At 37.4% G+C, this 19,601-nt stretch overlaps 3 protein-coding genes across 3 annotated transcripts; 2 read left to right on the top strand and 1 right to left on the bottom strand.

Annotated features, from left to right (window-relative positions):
- Positions 1–9,353: 9,353 nt before the first annotated feature.
- LOC113729527 (calcium-binding protein PBP1-like) lies at positions 9,354–9,895 on the bottom strand. The gene has a single exon (XM_027253815.2). The coding sequence runs from the start codon at positions 9,789–9,791 to the stop codon at positions 9,447–9,449; it is 345 nt and encodes a 114-aa protein (XP_027109616.1). The 5' UTR covers positions 9,792–9,895; the 3' UTR covers positions 9,354–9,446.
- Positions 9,896–12,590: 2,695 nt separating this feature from the next.
- LOC140036108 (F-box protein AUF2-like) lies at positions 12,591–13,541 on the top strand. Its single transcript, XM_072077385.1, has one exon. It carries the CDS (start codon positions 12,591–12,593, stop codon positions 13,539–13,541), a length of 951 nt encoding a protein of 316 aa, XP_071933486.1.
- A 1,964-nt stretch (positions 13,542–15,505) lies between these two features.
- LOC140036107 (F-box protein AUF2-like) lies at positions 15,506–16,552 on the top strand. Its single transcript, XM_072077384.1, has 3 exons — positions 15,506–15,708; positions 15,750–16,315; positions 16,392–16,552. The coding sequence occupies exons 1-3, from the start codon at positions 15,506–15,508 to the stop codon at positions 16,550–16,552; spliced, it is 930 nt and encodes a 309-aa protein (XP_071933485.1).
- Positions 16,553–19,601: the final 3,049 nt, after the last annotated feature.

Genomic DNA, 19,601 nt, shown 5'->3' with positions numbered 1-19,601 from the left:
CAAATATCATATGACGGATGCCTGCATGATGCAGATCGAGCAAAAGCTTCCAAAGTGAAGCAATTGGCCCCATATAAACTACTCTCTTCGCGTCAAATTTTTTGTGGTTGTTCGATATTTCACTTCTTTAAGAATTTGCATATCTATGGTACAGTTCATTAAATACTCCAACTCCATCTTCTGAGTCCAAAATTTTGACTGGCAGATGGCACATATGTCTGCAACAAGACGAAAGAGTATGAAAGGATTAATACTTTATCTTCGAGCTTTTGAAGATAACACACAGTGTTGTAGGACACGCAAACATGAGGCTGATTGATCCGTTGTTAACGGATTAATGAACAACGGATCAATTACCATATAGTCAAAACCGTGGAAAACGCTGGCTCAGTCAATGTCAAGAATAAACGGTCATTTTGGACCCTCGATTTTTATATTATAATTAATTTAATTCTTTATGTACATTAAACCTTTAATGAAAATTTGAAAATCATAACAAAATTGATCATATGTATGGTATGTGTGCCACTAAAATGGATCATTTTGATCCTTTATTGTCACCCTCTCTCTCTCTCTATATATATATAGAGAGAGAAATAGAGAGGCGTAGCGTAACCAATCGTCCCAACTGAGCAGCAACAACAGACTAATACTACTAAATGACAAATAAACAAATAAGAAATGACTAATACTTAAAGACTAAGAAACATTATTAATTTATTGAAACAACCAGCCACATCAATATCGTAACTAATTTGATTTGCAATTCCATGTACTTTAAATTAAATAAACAAAGACAATCATTTTTTTTTTACCTTCCCATCCTTCCACACACCTTTTACACTCTTAATTAGCAAGTATAAAATTCGAATTTTGAACTTGATGGTAAAAAAGAACCTAAGAGTTCTCCTCTAATCACCGGACCAACTCAGTATTTAAATCAATTATACTTAAATGTCAATAGTTTATTTCATGGCAGAAAAGAGCAAGTCTCCACAATTCATGTACCTTCACAATATAATCAATCTGGACCATACTATACGGAAAGCCTTTATTTGAACCTTTTTGTTCCTTAAATTTATTTCATGCTTATATTTTCTTAAATGAAGGAGGTAGGACTTAATGTTCCCGTGGTCATATATTCATTTGAATATTATTCAATACAATATTTTCTTTAAAAAATATGTACCATTTCATGGGTGAAATTTGAAAATGAGGAAAAATGATTTCTCACCCATTTACTCCATATGAAACAATGGAGTACGTACTTCCCCGGCTGCTCACTTTTCTACCGGGAATGTACACTTTTCTATGTTACCCCACTTAAAAATTCAATACAAACTAAACTTAGTAAACTAACCACATTTTTTTTTATTTCATATTCTTTTTGTTGGCATATTCAATCAAGGCTCACAATTAGAAAGTTTCATCTTATTATTTAGTAGTAGTGTTTTAGTCAAATTAGAATTTTAGTAATTCTATTGGAGTTAAGTTATGTAGTTTTATTGTTTAGGAATTAGTATCTTATTAGGAAATTTCTTATGGTCGTAAGACTTAATTATCAAGTCATCTAATCTATAAATAGGGAGTCATATTATTGTGTTTAATTGAGAAGAGTGAGTCATATTATTGTATTTAATTGAGAAGAGTGAAGGATTAAGAGTCTTGTTCTTATGATGTGATTAATAGATTATTGTTGGTATTATTCCTCTTGTCCCACACATATTCTTATGTGTATGAATTGCCTCCCCATATAAATTGATTTTATAAAATATATCTCCTACATATTTTTGCTGAATTTTTTTGGTTCTACACTTTTGAAAATCGAAACTTAATAAAAATGTTACATACATTCTAAAATTGGATTTAACAAATCACTCTTAGTCATTAATTTTTCCAAGGCTATATCGTGATAATTTTAAAAGTTACAAATCACCCTTAACCACTAATTTTTTTCAAATATATTATTATCTTATTTCGTTATACCTGAGTTTTAGTCGGTGTCTCCACTATTTAAATTCTCAAACGATACATGCAGGCAGTTTTAATATATGGTTTGTGTAATGGGTGTTCTAATCATAGGACACTCGTTAAAATATATTTTAAGTATTATATTTTTAAAAATATAAGGTTAATTAAAAATAAATAAATAAATACAAAAAAAGACGGATAACATTAAATAAAAAAATAATTATTAATATATATATATATACACACACGATAGATGAGGTGAATATTCATACCCTTTAAGATGCTAGTTGATGTGCGCCGCCAGACATATTTTATTTCTGCAACGCGGTTAGTTTGTTAGTTTTGCTGGAACTCATGATTAAAGTGTATTTACACTGCAAAAGATACTGCACTGACAAAAGTAGTATTAACATCAGGAAAGGCAGAACCGGTCTAACAATAGAGCACCATCGCACTGCATGATTAATATATGCATATTTTTGAATTATCCTGTCCAGCACCAGCCTAGGATGACCAAATGTTTCTGTGCAATTCCACAGATGGCCACACACGGAAGGTGCCAATTGTCTAGATACAATGATCATGCACAGCCATGCAATTGTCCAGCACCGGCTTAGGATGATGACCAAATGTTTCTGTGCAATTCCACAATTGGCCACACACGGAAGGTGCCAATAGGGGGCCAAATTCACTATTCTCAAATAGGTGAACCAAGGGCAGGATCGGCATATAAGGGCACCACCGTCAAAAGCCAACCCAACAACAAATGCCAGCTATAAATTCCTCAAAGCAGCACGCAATAACCACGCCACCCATGTTCCAAAATTACAAAACTACCCACACATTTAAGGTGCCAATGAGGGGCCAAAATCACTGTTCCTACGACCATTCGCTCTTTTATACTATTAGGATTAGGATTAGGATTAGGATTAGGATTAGGATGTATGTAACCGGTCATCGCTGATCCCACCATGATCCTAGTATTTAACGCAGTAAATCTCAGAGCTTTTTAAATAAATATATTTGAGAACGATCTAATTTTCCCGGATTTGACAAATACCTCTTCCCTTCTTCTCTTCTGTGGGCGTGACCGGGATTGGTGTGTGGCTTAATACTACACTAATTTTAACGATTTTGGCCATTTTCAACAACGCGTAACTTTGATTGCACACGGTGTAATTTTATTTACACAACGTATAATTTTAATATAAAATTTTATAAGTTTCACATGCGATATAAAAATTAATATATAGCTTGTGATTTGAATCGCACAATTTATTAAGGCCAAATCATGGCCGTTAACAGACCGCTCCTGCCCCGTTTCCACTACACGATACACCTCGGGCACGAGGACCCACAAGAAACAGAGAAAGCGAAGGCCACTGTCATCGTTTAGCTTCTGGCCCATTCCAAAAATCAGTTGTTAAATACTGCTAGAACAGTTCTCTGCTTCAGTAATCTGAGCGTTGAGACTCAACTTCTGTGAGAAATGGAGGATTCACTCCACCAGACTATACTCCTACCTGAAGCACCGGTACATTCGATTCTGAAAGAAGAGGAATCGTCAAAAAATCCCTTCAAACGCTTGCCAGACGACTTGATAGTTTCCCACATTCTGGACAAAATCTATGAGGCCAAGTCCCTCTGCTTGATTTCATTAGTTTCCAGGCGTTTTTCTTCTCTAGTTTACCAAACCCACGTTCTTTCCCTCAGAATTGCTCTTTATTGGGGCAGGGCCCCTGGGCAAGTCCTCGATTTCGAAACCTGTGCCAAATTTTTGGCTAAGTTCAGCTCCATAAAATCCCTCTATGTTGAACTGGACTATTCTCGGAATCTCACCGGTGACGTGGACCCACCAGTTGTTAAGTGGAAGATTGACACCGAATCTGCTAGCTTCATGATCCTTACAGCTAGAAGCCTTCAATTGGGTACTACTGATGACGATAATGATCAGGGCAATGCTTTTAATCCTGATCATTTTAGGTTACTTAGACGGTTTTTTAATTGTTGTATGATCATGGCCTGTTGGTGGTTCAAGTTCGTGGAAAAGCTGGTTCATTTGCTGCCAGAATCCCTTCAAAAAGTTGTGGTCGCTGATTCAAAGAGGGAAGGAAAGGTTCATTTTGCACGAAGGGATATTATTCGAATGAGGAATGGAAATAGTAATTTTGGGGTTGGAGAGACAAACGTCAAAGCCTGGCACGCACCATTCCTGATCCTTCCATTGTCAGGCTATGTGATGAAGACTGTTACTCTTTTTATTATCAAAGGCACCGATAGGAGCGATAGTGACGATCTTTTGATTGCCAAAGAAGCCTTTGATGAGGAAGATGATCACCGAGTTTATGTGGAAGCTATAGAGGAAACGATGAAGAGGGATTTGATTTCACAAGATGTTTTGCCGGCACGTGACTTTTCATTTTTTCTCAACTTGGACTGAGTGACATGAGCAGAAAGGTTGCAACTCAGTTGATCGTTTGAATAAGCATCAGATTCCATCTTCTAGAGCTAGTGCTCAGTATCTGACCATGTAAGCATATTTGCTCTGGCTCAGGTTTAGTCATTAGTTATGCTTGTATTTTTAGGGAAGGACAGACAAGAATGAAAATCAAGTGTGAAACAGAGAATTACATTGCGGTTGTTTACTTGTTTTACAATATGTCCCCTTTTGTTCAAACTTTGTAATTCCTTAATTTAATCCATGCAAAGGCGTTCAGTCTGAATTAGCATAGGGTATCATCTTCCTTCCCGTTTGGATTGCTATTTTTAGGGGTCATCGTAGAAAAATATATTATAGCAATATAATGTATGTAAAGTAAAAATGTGACTGAAAAATGCATTTCTGAAAAGCATAAAAAATTTTTCTGCCAAAAAATCACAATCCAAAGTAGTACCACTACTCTAGAGTCTATTATTTATATGCAGTGATGGTTCATTTTCTCCAAGATGAAGCATTCAATCTATTATGTAGTGTCCTTCACATTTCTGAGATGTGTGGAAGCCTTGGGCATTTGGAGGGGGGGGGGGGGGGGGATGTTGAGCCCACGGCCTATTTCTTCTCCACTTTATAGTTTAAACTCTTATCAGAACTCCAAAAGGTTCTCTTCCTCTACCCACAAAAGAGTAAAATAATTATGCCAAGGGATTTGATGGCTGTGATTTCGCCACGTTTTCACGTTAGTTTATAAATTTCTTCAGTTGCAGTTTGGATCATACAACAATAATCGTGTCGAAATACACGCGAGCCCGCCTCAATCTTGAAACACATTATTAAGAGTGACAAAATCTAAACCCTGTAAAATCCCGCTTGCATTTTACGCCCCCCAAAATGGTGGAGTTAGTCATACACTTTATAATGGGGGATTTCTTGAAGCCTGTCACTCTCAATATCATCCATCGAGTTATTTCAAGAAATAATTTTTGTGTTGTTCTTGAACATGTTCCATTTTTGTTTGCTATAATATTGCTTAGGCCTTGTGAAAAAGTTTATTTTTTTTTCCTTTTCCAGTGAAAAACAAACACTAGGCAGAGCCCATATCAAGTTGGCTACCCAGAAAGACGAAACATTAGAGCATACCAAATTTTCAAGCAAAGTTAGACTTGACAGTGTTGACACTAAGCTAGACCAAAAAACACAAAGCAAACAGATATTTGCAAAGTACTCCTCCGGACTTGTGAAACAGAATGGAAGCTCTGGCTGATGAAATATTGCCAGTAGAAGAACAAAAATCTCCATTTTGTATAATAGAAGCAGGACAAGAAAAAAGAAAAAAGAAAAAAGAAAAAGATCCCTTCGAAAGATTACCAGATGAATTTTTAACAAAATCGGGGAGGCCAAGTCCCTGTACAGATGTTCGTTGGTCTCCGAACATTTTTCTTCTCCATCCCTCGTCGGATTCTGTTCCCGCAAAGAACTAGAACAGATGAGTACCCTTTTTCTCCATCTCTGTCTTCCTTCTTTCCCCAGAAAAGTGAAACTCCTTCAACCCCTTTCAGCTCCCCTGAAATTCATACTTGAGTGCTTCAGCTCACTCGTGCAGTAGAGGAAATTCAAGTCCTTAAGATCCCTTGTTGTGGAATTCGATCATGACGATCTCAGTTTTGATGAACGAGTGCCCACCAGCAAGGTGGAATTATAACTCTAAATCCAACTGCTTTACTTTACTAACCATTGGTGACATTAGTTAGATTCATGATTTAACCACTGAACAAGAGGATGATGGTCATGTTGACGATGACCAAATTGACTGGCTTTGGACTTGCTTCAGCTGTCATTTGAAGATGGCTGCATTCTGGTTCTCGTTCGTCCAAGTGGAGGTTCTTTGCTTCCCAAAATCCCTTCAAGATGTAGTTGTCACTGATTCAGAGCAGCATGGTAGGCTTGTTATCGATGGAACTGAAATTGATGAGACGAGGAATCGAATTGGAGGTAAAGTTTTCTAGAATGGATTGAGGAGGATCAGACTAAGGCATGCTGGTGTACTTCAAAAACTGCCATCATCTGGCTCAGTTACGAAGATGGTTTACTCTGTTTATGTGAAATGGCCATAAGAGTGCTAGCTATGATGATGATCGTGATGATTTCTAGAATGGATTGCGAGCTTAGACAGCTTTGAAAGAAAAAATTGGACCCTAAATCAAATAAAATGAAAAAAACAAAATGACAGAAGAAGAAGAAGAAGAAATTGGATCATAAACTACTCTCTCGTGTCTCAGAACTTCCCTTAAGTTAATAGATCGATAATTTTCTGTAACTTGGGAGAAGAAAAAAAAAAGATAATTTTCAATTTGCTCGCACATCTTTGGTGGTTTGAAAAACTCTGAATTCTAGAGACGGGGTTGCGATTGCACAGCAATCAGTAAACCCTTAGCGTCTGTTTGTTTGGAAGGAAAATATTTTCCAGAAAATGTTTTCCTGATTTTCTATTGTTTGGTTGGGTTATTGTTTTGGGAAAAATTTTTCCTGCCAAAAATATTTTACATTAGATGGTGTAAAATGACTTCCCATATAAATGAATTGAAGTTATTTTCCATGTCCGCATCATTAGTCGTGAGACTATCCATTCAAACTCTCCCACCAGCCTTAAGTTTCAGAACAAAACCCACCACTTGTACAATAGTCCACTAAGGGTCTGTTTGGTTGGATGTAAAATGTTTTCCTTGGGAAAATATTTTCCGTGGAAGTAATTTTCCATGAAAATCATTTCCCTTTCATCATTTTCAGGTGTTTGGTTAGCTTATTGAAAATATTTTCTTACTTCATTTTTCTGGTGTTTGTTTAACTTTTGAAATATTTTCACTTTTATCTCTATCTTTACTTTCTACACATTATAACTACATACTTCTTCCCATGCAAAATAAGAAAATTTATCTCATTGTTTAACTTTAAAAAATCTTGGAGAAATGTATATATGAATAAAAAATATCTCCTTAAACAATAAACAAATTGCTGGCCATTTAGTGTCAAAAATCAATCATATGCAATGCTTATTGTGACATATATCTTGCACTCTCACTGCTGAAAGTTTCTCTAGAAAAGAATATTCCTATTACACATAATTAATTACTAGCATAGGATGAGCAGGATGAGGTTTTTTTTTTTTATTTTGAATATACTAGGGGGAGGGTTGGGTAGTACGGGGGAGGGAGTGTAAGGAAGAGGTTTTGGGTTCGAATCCTCCTGTTTATACAAAAAAAAAAAAAAAAGAACATACTACAAGATGTTTTCAGTAAGTTTGGAACATACTACAGGCGGGATGCATGCATTTCGGAAAACAACTTCAGTAAGTTTGGAAGGGAAGTTGTTTTCCATAAGATGAGTGAAAATATTTTACATAGGAAAATGTTTTCAGTAACTTTTGTGCAACCAAACACGGGAAATTAGGAAAATATTTTCCTAGAAAACATTTTCACTCGAAACAAACGGACCCTAAAGATTTGTAGTCTTCATCTCCTCCCAAACACAGGAAAAAACATGGAGAAGGATATTATTTTCCTTGATAAAATTTTCCATGGAAGACATTTTCCGTTGAAAATATTTTACATTGAATCAAACGGACCCTTAGTCCATTTTGACAGTTATTTTCAAGTCTCGCTTGTACAATTTAAATCTTATTTGTGCATCTCTTAAGATTCACTTATACATTTTGAATCTTTTTTTTTTATGCATTTTGAGTTTTACACATTTCATTTGCACACTATACCAAACAAGTACAACCTCTAAAGTCAGACAGCTAAGAAGATGATCAGTTACATTGACACAAGTAACCATGGGGTTTGTTTTGATTGTGAATTATTAGAGATATTTTTACTATAGCACTTTTTTGTGATGTGATGTATGTGAGATAAAAAGGTAATTGGGAAGATAAAAAGGTGTGTTAGAAATTGTAATGATGATGTAAGCAAATATATTTTGACAAATAAACAGCAATCCAAACAAACCCATATGTTAATGGGATAACAACAACCTAAAAAAAAGTGAAAACTCCGTACGAGAAAACTAAGAGCAAATTATTCGGATAATCATTGAACTTTTTGAATAGTCAAGATTTAGCCATTCAATTATTAATAGTATATTTTTATCCATTAAACTATTAAAATTTAAAAGTATAAATTTGGGCAATTTTATTTGATTTCACCGTTAACTCTACTAGATTCAAGGATTTGCACGATTCATGAGACGTACTATTAATAGTTAGGTATAGCAGATGTAACAACAAAATAGATTGAATGACCCAAAATTTATACTTTTGATAATTTAGCAGGTACAAATATATTGTTAATAATTGAACAGCCAAAACTCGACTATTTGAAAAGTTTAATGGCTGCTCGAATAATTTCCTTCTTACAAAAACTCGAGAAAACTACTTAACTGTAAACTAATGGATAGTGAAGTCAAAAATCAAAGTCAAGCTTCCTTGTTACAGTAGTACTCGTTTATACGTCATGCAACATTATGTACATATCTTAATGGTCAATTTTAATCTCCGTATTCCCCTTTCACAAGTCTTCGTTTTCCTTTTTGAATGAAGAAAATGGTTTCAACTTTCACATGTATGTGTTTGTAGCTTAGAAATGGCTCATTATTTTGGTGCGCCTGATAGGACTGCCTTCAAATGACAACGCATAATATGCTTGGACGATCTTTCTCTTTTTTTCGGCTGCGCTTTCTTTGGGAAGATGCTACTCCGAACTTTGTCGGTGGATAAACATTATTAATTAAACTTAATCAGGCTTCCGATGTGCACGTTACTATAGAATATATACTCCGAAGTCACGCCGTTACTGCAATTTGATCAAGGCTTTCATGTACCTGCCGATGAGCCAAAATTCATGAGACAAAATTTACAGAAAGTGATTAGTCCTATTGTAAACAAAATTAATTCGAGAAGTACGTACTAGTAAATACAAGCAATAGGATGGAGGCCCTTGTTTTATCTACTAATCTACAGTACCATTACTTGCTAAATTAGAGCCTATAACTCATTTAATATAGCTTCTTCAACAAACATTCTTGAAGTCTTCATGAGTTCAGGACTCAATCTAAACATAAGAACACAAAACTCCATTTCATTCAGCTTCCCGTCGCCATCCAAATCCCCTTCTTCTAACATAGATAGCAATTCGTCATCCTTCATGTCTTGCAAGCCTAACAAGGCTGAATTTTTCTTCAAGCTCTCCAATGTGATCAGCCCTTTTTCTTCATCCATCAGCAACCTAAACCCATTGCCTAGCTCATCCAAGAATCCTTCTGCCCCAAGTTTCTCCACCATTGTAGGGAAGAAATCTTCAAACTCGACAAGGTACCCTTTTAATGCCATTATTTTCGGTACCAAATATTGATGCACGAAGGAGAGGCTAAGAGCCTAAGACAAGAAGTTGATGTGAAGGAAAGGATGGTGATAGAGGGCTTTAAATAACAAGAGATGGCCAGAAGATCGATAAAAGAGCGAAATTTCTTGGTGGAAGGAGTGGTAGGGGCGAAGGAGATGCCAACTAATGTACGTACAGATGAGGGTGTCTTACGTTGGATTCGGGGCGCTTTTGCAGTTAAATTTCTTGGCCGTTACATGGCGGCGTCAGGTGGTAGGCCTTCCTCGAAGTTGCATGGGAAGCTGCCCGAAAACTCTTTCTAAATTACGTTGGCTTGGGCTCGAGCTGGTCAGCAGTCACGGCAAGCAATTTCCTTTTGGGGCAGAAAAATAATTTGGTGGCAGTTTCCAAAGACATAATTCTATTTAACAGAAATTTCTTGTAGAAGCAAATTACTGACCAATTCGTCATCTAAAACTGAATCTTGATGAGCAGTTTAAATTAGGTTGAATAAAGTGCAAGTCATTCTTCCACATTTACAAGACTGTTTGCGAATTTTTGCAGTAAATCATAATCACGTCCGAGTAATACGATGACTTGGGCTTAGAATTAATTTAACCTGTTTTCGCGGTGTTGATGGCATGGGATAAAACATTCGGGGCTGGTCAAACCCTTGAACATCAACCCTTTTTTTTTTTTTAATTGAGGCTGATGGTCTATAATCCATTCTTCCGACAAAGTATAATTAAGGACATAATAGATAATACAACTATGCTAAACAAAAGATGCAACTATCAACTTCTCTTGCACACAACTTTTGAATAACAGAAGTATGACTTTCACCAGATGCTCAAAACATGTAACAGCTGTACTCTCAAATGTCAAGTGTAAACAATGAAGCTTTAGTTGTGTCTCATATTTTCTTTGAAAATACCAATTTTTTTGAATACATTAACAAATTAAATTGTACATCCACTCCACCGAAATTTTCTAAGCACCTGAGTGAGTTTACAATTTTTAGCTCAACCATGTTGTAGTATTCTAATACGCTTCTTCGTGATTTTCTTCACTTTATCTGATCTGGCCGGATATGTTAATTGTCTATAACTTAGGGGTATACTTGTGCATAGAAAAGAGAACAAAAGAAGAGAACATTTCGATTTGAGTGTAAAAAAGATGAGAAAATTTCGCCAAAATAAAATAGAAAAGAAGATTTCATGTTTCCGGAGAAATTATGTGGGAGAGAAAAGAATTAGTCATCTTTTTTACGCAGAAAAATTTCTATATTTTTTGTAAATGCATTTCCTAATCACTTTTATACCTTATATATATATATATATATATATATATATATATATATCAATCTTTACAATATATTTTATTACAAAAATTCTTAAAAATAGCAGTTCAAACGGGCTTCCACGAGCATTTTTCAAAGCTAAATCATTGTTACTTTTAAATCTCAAAGATTTTCTCCAACAGACGAACCGTTGCCCAACATTCTTTGCTAATAATTGGTACTAGTACCAATTTGTGCGTCTATTTTAACACTTTCCTTCAATTAATTGCAAATAAATCTACCGGATACATGTTTTACAGTTGATGTAAATTAAAAAAAGGTACCGATAGACTAGGGTAAAAGCAACTACACCCAAGTAAAATACCAATCCTCCCTCTCTTGACACAAAACAACAATACTTGGGCAACAAGCAAAAATTCACAAATATTAGGCCCTCAAATTATCATTAGAAAATAGAAATTAGTCTTCATTCCGCTTTTTGGACTAACTCATCTCTCATTGGTTTCTGTGAAGAATGGAGGACTCGCTCAATCAAACAGTAGGAGCTGATACAAAGAAGGAAGGGACGAACGATTGATCTTGTGAGGATTAGGAGTGGAATCAAAGGTAGTGGTACAAACTTTGGGAATGGAAAGGCAAACATCAGAGTCTGGTATGTACCCTTTCTGAAGCTGCCGATCTCGGGGGGTGCGATGAAGAATGTTACCATTTTTATTAGCAAAGACACCAAGATTGATTATGACGATCACTTGATAGCGCAAGGAACTTTTGATGGGGAAGCTCACCAGCAAGTTTATGCGGAAGCCGTCATGGAAATGCTGAAGAAAAAAAAATTAAGCTTGCTTCCACGCATGATATTGGGCTCTAATCCGTTCATCCTAACCAAAGGCGCAAGATTTTGCATTGGCTGCTTATTTGGTTAGGTGGAAAAAAACCCTAATCAACAGGAGCTAAAATGTTATTTGCCCTAATTTAAATTGGCTTGACTTTGTGGATTTTTTTTGGGGGGGGGGGGGGGGGGGTTGCAATGGGATCGCTTGTGGTACGCAAAATGCGCAATAATAAGGAAAATTTAATTAAATTTTTAGTTACACTAAGAAAATTGCAGTACATTTGCCCTTTCGAATCTTACAATTGGTGCTCAAAGTAGAAATTCCTCAATAGGCTTTAGCTGGGAGCCCAGTCCTCATAGAGCCCAAAGCAAAGCTTGTTTCAGATAGTAGAATTCGTTTTTCCCGCCATTCATTTCAATGTGGATTGTGGACGTAAATACATTATTTGAAAACGAACTAGTTTTCCCGGACTGACTAATTCCTCTTCCCTTCTTCTCTTCTGCGTGACGGTCAGTCCGTGGCTTATACTACACGATACACCTTGGGCACGAGAACCAACCAATATTAATGCCCCAAAAAAAAAAAAATCCAAAAATCATCAGTGTAGTTAAATGCTGCAAGATCAGTTCTCTGCTTCAGCAATCTGAGAGTTCAGACTCAAATTTCTGTGAGAAATGGAGGATTCACTCCACCAGACTGTGCTAGCAGCTGAAGAACCGGCACAGTCGATTCTGAAACGAGAAGAATCGTCAAAGAATCCCTTCAAACTCTTGCCAGACGACTTGATAGTTTCCCACATTCTGGACAAAATCTCTGAGGCCAAGTCCCTCTGCTTGATTTCATTAGTTTCCAGGCGTTTTTATTCTCTAGTTTACCAAACCCAGGTTATTTCCCTCAGAGTTGCTCTTTATTGGGCCAGGGCCCCCGGGCAAGTCCTCGATTTCGAAACCTCTGCCAATTTTTTGGCTAAATTCAGCTCCATAAAATCCCTCTATGTCGAACTGGACTATTCTCGGAATCTCACCGTCGACGTGGACCCACCAGTAGTTAAGTGGAAGATTGACTCCGAATCTGCAAGCTTCATCGTCCTTACAGCTAGAAGCCTTCGATTAACTACTACTGATGACGATAATGATCAGGGCAATGCGGTTAATCCTGATCTAATAAGTTTGCTTAGGCGGTTTTTTAATTGTTGTATGAACATGGCCTGTTGGCGCTTCAACTTCGTGAAAATGCTGGTTCGTTTGCTGCCAGAATCCCTTCAAAAAGTTGTGGTCGCTGATTCAAAGAGGGAAGGAAAGGTTCGTTTTGCACGAAGGGATATTATTCGGATGAGGAATGGAAATAGTAATTTTGGGGATGGAGAGACAAGCATCAGAGTGTGGCACGCACCATTTCTGAAGCTTCCATCGTCGGGCGGTGTGATGAAGATTGTAACTCTTTTTATTAGCAAAGGCAACGAGAGGAGCGATTATGATGATCTTTTGATTGCCAAAGAAGCTTTTGATGGGGAAGATGATCACCAAGTTTATGTGGAAGCTGCAGTGGAAATGATGAAGAGGGATTTGATTTCACATGAAGTTTTGCCGGCACAGGACTTTTCATTTCGTCTCAGCTTGCACTGAGAGGGGAGTCTCGAACTTTTTTGGAGCTTCTATTTCGTGGACTGTTTAGTCATTTTGTGCAGCAAATATATGTGGTGAACTTAGTGGAGCAGAAAATAAGGCCTTGTTTGAATTGCAACTTTTTGTAGAAATTTTTACATTTTTCTGTTAACAAATTTTTCAATCACTCTTTTGTTTTATATATATTAAATTGTTACGGTATATTTTTCTACATTTTTCGTCTTCTTGACCTAGTAGGTGCTATATGCTTAATCAAAAAGTTGAAAAAGTTTTATTAACAGGGTAGGGTACAAAAAGAAATTAGCTTTTATGCTGTTTTGAGATTTTAATAACAGAAATCAATAGACCATTGATTCAAGTCTTTCAACAAATGACGTCTATATAAACTCCAATTTCATCTCATGATAATTGATAAGCATTGTATAAATGTAATAATTTTTTTAAAGTTTTCTCTTTATGGTATAATTAAAGTATTTAAAGTTTCAGACGGTAAGAAGAAATATTGAATCACTCGCAGGGATGACAATTGGGGCTGATACCCACGAGAGTGGATAGGGTAGGGGAGGGGCGGGTGGAGCAAAACTGGAGTAACTTTTTCCTTTGCTAAAAAACGGTGCTGGGGAATATACAACCCCCATCCTTACCCTGTGACCCGCCTAATAATATATAAATTATAATTATATACATAACATATTTAATATTATTAGTCATGTTAATACATTTATACTAAATTACTAACGACATTTTTATTAATTATAAGCATTTTTCCCTAGCATCCGCGGGTGAAGTCAGACAGGGCGAGGGGAGCGGATGACGGGAGATTAGGGAGAGGAGATGTTTGGGCAATGGGGCGGAGGGCTTGGGGGGTGGGGAGGGAAAGGGTCCTCCGCTCCATGTTGTCTTGTTGTCATTCCTAATCACCCTCTTTTTTCCTTATCGCTTTTTAAAACCCCATGAACTTTTGCTAATCCTTGCCAACATAAAACATCAAAAAAGACTGTTCATTCAATTGCATTTTCCAAGTACTTTTTGAGATGTGACATTTCGTGAGTTACAAGAGTGAATTAGAACGTACATACAAAATGTTGCAAATATATTTCTAAAAAAAATTCCGATCCATAGTCATGATAGATGAGATTGAAATAAACATGCTCGCCTTTTCTAAAACTGTATGTCCTTGATAAGAGAAGCTAGCTATACAGTGAAGCTGCAACGGAAATGCTCAACAAGGAGTTCTGAGGAAATGTTTCGAGCAGATGAATTTTGATTCCATCTCATTACGAGTATTAAGAGTTCATCTTGTTTTTCCTCTTTTAATTTGTAGCAAAACACACGAGGAGTATTCTGAACCCATTCAAGTAGATGAAACAGATTTTACAATTGCTAGCTCACCACACTACTGTATTCGGATCATCCAAGTTTTGCTTCTTCGTAATCTTTCTTCTCCCCAAGTTTGTAGATTTGTCACCTATGATTTAGACGTGGACTTTAACGAAGAGAGGAGAAAACAAGTCAACTTTCTTTTCGGGTTGTTTTGCATGGGCATTTAGCTGCAAAGCACAATCAAATGATTGTCACTTATTTCGAGTCTTTTTGTGAAAGTACCAAGCGGTTATCTTATGATAGTAGTGTAACTTGATAAAATAGCATGTTAGCTTTCCCACCTCATCATTTCTGAATTATCCAAATTTGTAGCTCGGGGACTAACTGACACCTGAGAAGAGACAAAAACCAACAACGTCCTCAAAACATGACAGAGCAGCGCTGTAGCACTAGCTCTAACCTCTCCACTCCATGATCCTAGCGGGGGTTGTACCATGTTCTTGGGTACCAAATCACGATTAGCCCCGCTATACTCCATAATCTGAAAACAAAGATTGTCTCAGCTAGTCTCTTCCACTTCCTGCCCATGGCAAAGAAAATCAGAAAGCAGTTGCCCGTGAGGATTGAGAGAGTTGCACGAAATGGAGACTCCTGAAGACGAAATTGCACCAGAAATTTCAGAAGAAGAAGGCTACTTCAATAGGTTGCCAGATGACCTGATAATATGCCATATATTTGGCAAGATCTTAGATGCCAAATGCCTTTTCAGTTGCTTTTTGCTCTCCAAGCGCTTGGGTTTCCTGGTTTTGCAATCCAAGACCATTTCTTGCACCATCCTTGGCTGGTTTCCTTCTCATGATCAGGAGACTGTCATTTCTTCCACAGCCCAGTTCACTTCATGTCGATGCCCCAAAAACTCCTTTCTGCACTCAAGAAACCATTCCAATTTCTCCGTGGGCTGTTCCCCAACTCCCCTCCCTCCTTGTATGATAAAACCTCCGCTATTCCACTCTTGAGATTTATCAGGGCATTCAAATCCCTTAAACGTCTCTATGTGGAAGTTTCTTTCTCCAGTAACATGAAGGCTCGTTCAAGCTTGATTGATGGAAATTTTCCCACAGGAACCATACACAAGTGGAAGGCAGAGTTCAAGAGTCAAAGCTCAGATAGCTTTATAATGTTTCTTGCAAAGAGTCTTGCTCCTGTGGCTGATGGTGATGGTGAGCATGATGATCATAATCATGGAGAAGAACTGACGGCCCGACGAGGGGCATACGAACACCTGTGCATCTTCAAGGATGCTGTACAAGACGCTCTTCTCAGGTTGACTCCGTTTACAGAAGCCGCTCCTTTTCTGGCGGATCAGCTTCAAAGCATTGTAGTTACTGATTCAAGGAAACAAGGGAAGGTTGTTTTGGGGTTGGAAAGGCTTGCTGAGTTGCGGAGTAGAAGTACGGTTATTACCCGAAATGATGGGAAGCTCAAGGTGTGGAGTGCCGCTGTGGTTACTTAGGCTGCCTTTTTCAGGCTATGCGATGAAGGGGGTGACTGTTTTAGCACTGAAAGCTGGAGCTACTGATAATGATGAAGATTTTGAATCTGTCGCAAAAGATGCTTTTGAAGGGGATGAGATTTTTGGTGAAGCTGTTTCTGATATGCTGAAGAAACCTGCCAGACTACCGATTTGATAATGATTGGATCAATCTGAAGTTGATACTAGTTGTTAGATTCTGAGACTGATCTGGAATTGTTCATATACAGCCTATCAGCTGCCTACATTTGCTTGATTTCTGTTTTTCTTTCATCTACCTTCATGGCATGGCATGTAAACTTTGTCAATTTTCTCTAAATTAAGATGGCCATGTTGCTGTTTCCAATGAGAAAAACTTGTGCTCCTTGCTCCTCTATATTTTCAGAAAAAAAGCAGATCTTTTACAAAACTCAGCTACAAGTCAAACATCATCATACTCTTGCCCCCCCTGCATCAGTGGAAGTGGAGTTCAAAAATGGTAATGATAAATACAGGAATTGGACTCCAAACAACTGAGCATTTATCAATTGGTTAACAAATTTAATAGCCAAGTATACATACTGTATACGAACGTAAAAACATGGTTAATAATGTACTTATCGTTCCCATATTCCATAAGATGCATAATTACACTGCACTCAGAAAATGTGTGACAGAAAGTCAGAATTTGCCATTTAGTTTCTATTTCATGTGGTATACAAATTTCAAAGAGTCTGCATGGAGATGAATTGGAATCAAGACTCTGCATTAGGTCCTACAACTACTCAACTAATTTCAAACCAAAAAGGATTAAAAAAATTGGAAAAACTTGCCCAAATAAATTGTATTGTATGTCTCTAATAGGTAAATATTTTGGTAGTATTTCTGTCAATTTAGAACACGTGCCTGGAAATTCTTTTCTTGCCGAGAAATACAAATTTCGTTCTCATGATGATGCCAATAGACAAATCACAGCGACTACCTTTGCATCCTTTGCTAGTTGCACAATAAGAATATGCCACTTATCCTATTTGCATCACACCTAATTGCATGGTTCCCTTGTAGCTGGTACTGACACCTGTAAATTGCATCTTCCAAGGGGTAAATGCCTTATTCTTGGGTCGCAAGGAGGAGTGGTCCTATATAAAGAGATTTTTTTACCCTCATCCCACCTCAAGAAAATTCAGAATTCAGTTCCCTATTCAGAAAATTGAGAGAGTTACAGGAAATGGCGACTTATGAAAATGAAATCGTTGTGATTACAAAAGAAATTCCTCAAGGAGAAGAAGAACAAAATCACTTCAATCGGTTACCAGATGAACTGATAGTATCCCATATACTTGGCAAGATCCCAGAAGCCAAAACCCTCTTCAGCTGCTATTTGCTCTCAAAACGCTTTGCCTGCCTGGTTCTTCAATCCCAGACCATTTCTTGCACTATTTTTGGCATCCCTGGCGGGGTTCCTTCTCATGCACCCACTTCCACCGCCACATTTCAGTCTCTATCCATGCCCAGGAAACTCCTCCATTCCCTCAAGAGAGTAAATCCCTTTCGTTTCCTAAGTCGGCTCTCCCAAAAGTCTCGTCCCTCCTCCTCTTCTTCTGATAAAAGCATAACCTTGCTTCTGCAATTGGTCAGGTTCATAATGAAATTCAGGTCCCTCGAATTTCTCTATGTGGAAGTTGAATTCTCGGGGTCGCATAAGATGTTGAAAACTCCTTCAAGCTTAATAACTGAAGGTGGTCTAGACAGTCCCAAATTTCCAACCGGGCCCATATTCAAGTGGAAAGCGGAAAGCAAGCCTCAGAATTCTGGAGGCTTCATATTGTTTCATGCAAGGAGCGCTGCCTCTTTAGGCCCTGCTGTCTGTCATAATGAAGAGGAGGAAAATGATCAAAAAGTAGTAGTGTTGGCCCGGCGAGAAATGGAGAAAGAGATGTGCATTTTGGAGGAGGTCTCAGAAGATGCTCGGTCGATGTTGACAATGTTCGGAACATTTGCTCCTGTCTTACCTGCTCGGATTCAAAGCATCGTAATTACAGATCCAATGAAACAAGGGAAGGCTGTTTTGGGGAAGGCAAAGCTTGCTGAGTTGAGGAGTGGAACAAATATGGCTGGCAATAAAAGTGATCCGAAACTAAAGTGTGGCATGCGAAAGTGGTCAGGCTTCCATTAACAGGGTGTGTGATGAAGGGGGTCTCCATTTTTGCGATAACATGGGGTGCATTGAATGATGATGAAGACGTTGAATCGATAGCAAAAAATGCTTTTGAAGGGGAAGAGGAAGTTTTTGGTGAAGCTGCCACCGAAATGCTCAAGAAACCAGCCTGTTTAGACGAATATATTGCAACTTGCATGATATAATGACTAATCAGTGTTTTAGTTGTTAATCCCTTTATCGTATGGTTCTCTGTTTGATTTCAGACTCATCATCTATAATCCATCATATATCATTGGCGTATTAATTAGATCATGATGATTGGTTAACGTTAGTTTCTCTCTGACTAATAAATTGACCATTTCTTTGGTCTCATGGGAAAGTAGTAGCATGAGTATATGATCTTTGAGGCTGGAGGAACAATTTTCCATTTATATCCCTCACTTTCTTTGTTTTTCTTTTTCATTTTTTCCCCTAATTTTCCCCCTGAAAGTTTAACAGAGTTGTCATTATAAATTTACCGTTAATGAGTCAAATAAATATGGTCCAAACGAAATATTTTAGTGGAAACCCCAGTGGAGTGTGGACATGCCCACAGCCAGTTAAAAACACTGGTCTGGACTATCAATGAGAAAAATCTGTACTTAAAGATTGATGATATTTCAAGTAAAGCCCACTTAATTCATCCAGCAAGCCACGGGGTAGCTGGCTCAATTGCAGCAATCCAACTTGTTGCATGTTTGTACAAAAAGTAAATTTTTTTTACTGATATTCCCTCTAGCATGGTCCTATGATCCACTTAATGGTAGAAAGATTTGGAGGGACAAGGTGCTTTTTGATGTATATAACGCTACTACTAAAATTTGTAACAATAGATTTTTGCTTTGTTTGTCAAAGAAGGATTTTTTTTCTTTTGGGGGAATCCATGCTTTATATGGGAAATAGAAAAGGAAAAAGAAGGTGGTGGTCTAAAACCGACCGCGCCCGCCTCCTCTTCACACAAAAAAAAACCCATGTTTAGCCAAAAAATGATTGTAGACTGTACTAGTCTGGTAATTGTGGGAGTATA

Source organism: Coffea arabica, chromosome 2e (assembly GCF_036785885.1).
Source record: "Coffea arabica cultivar ET-39 chromosome 2e, Coffea Arabica ET-39 HiFi, whole genome shotgun sequence".
Classification (NCBI taxonomy): domain Eukaryota; kingdom Viridiplantae; phylum Streptophyta; class Magnoliopsida; order Gentianales; family Rubiaceae; genus Coffea; species Coffea arabica.
Note: the sequence above shows the minus strand (reverse complement) of the source record. Positions and strands in the feature narration are given on the sequence as shown.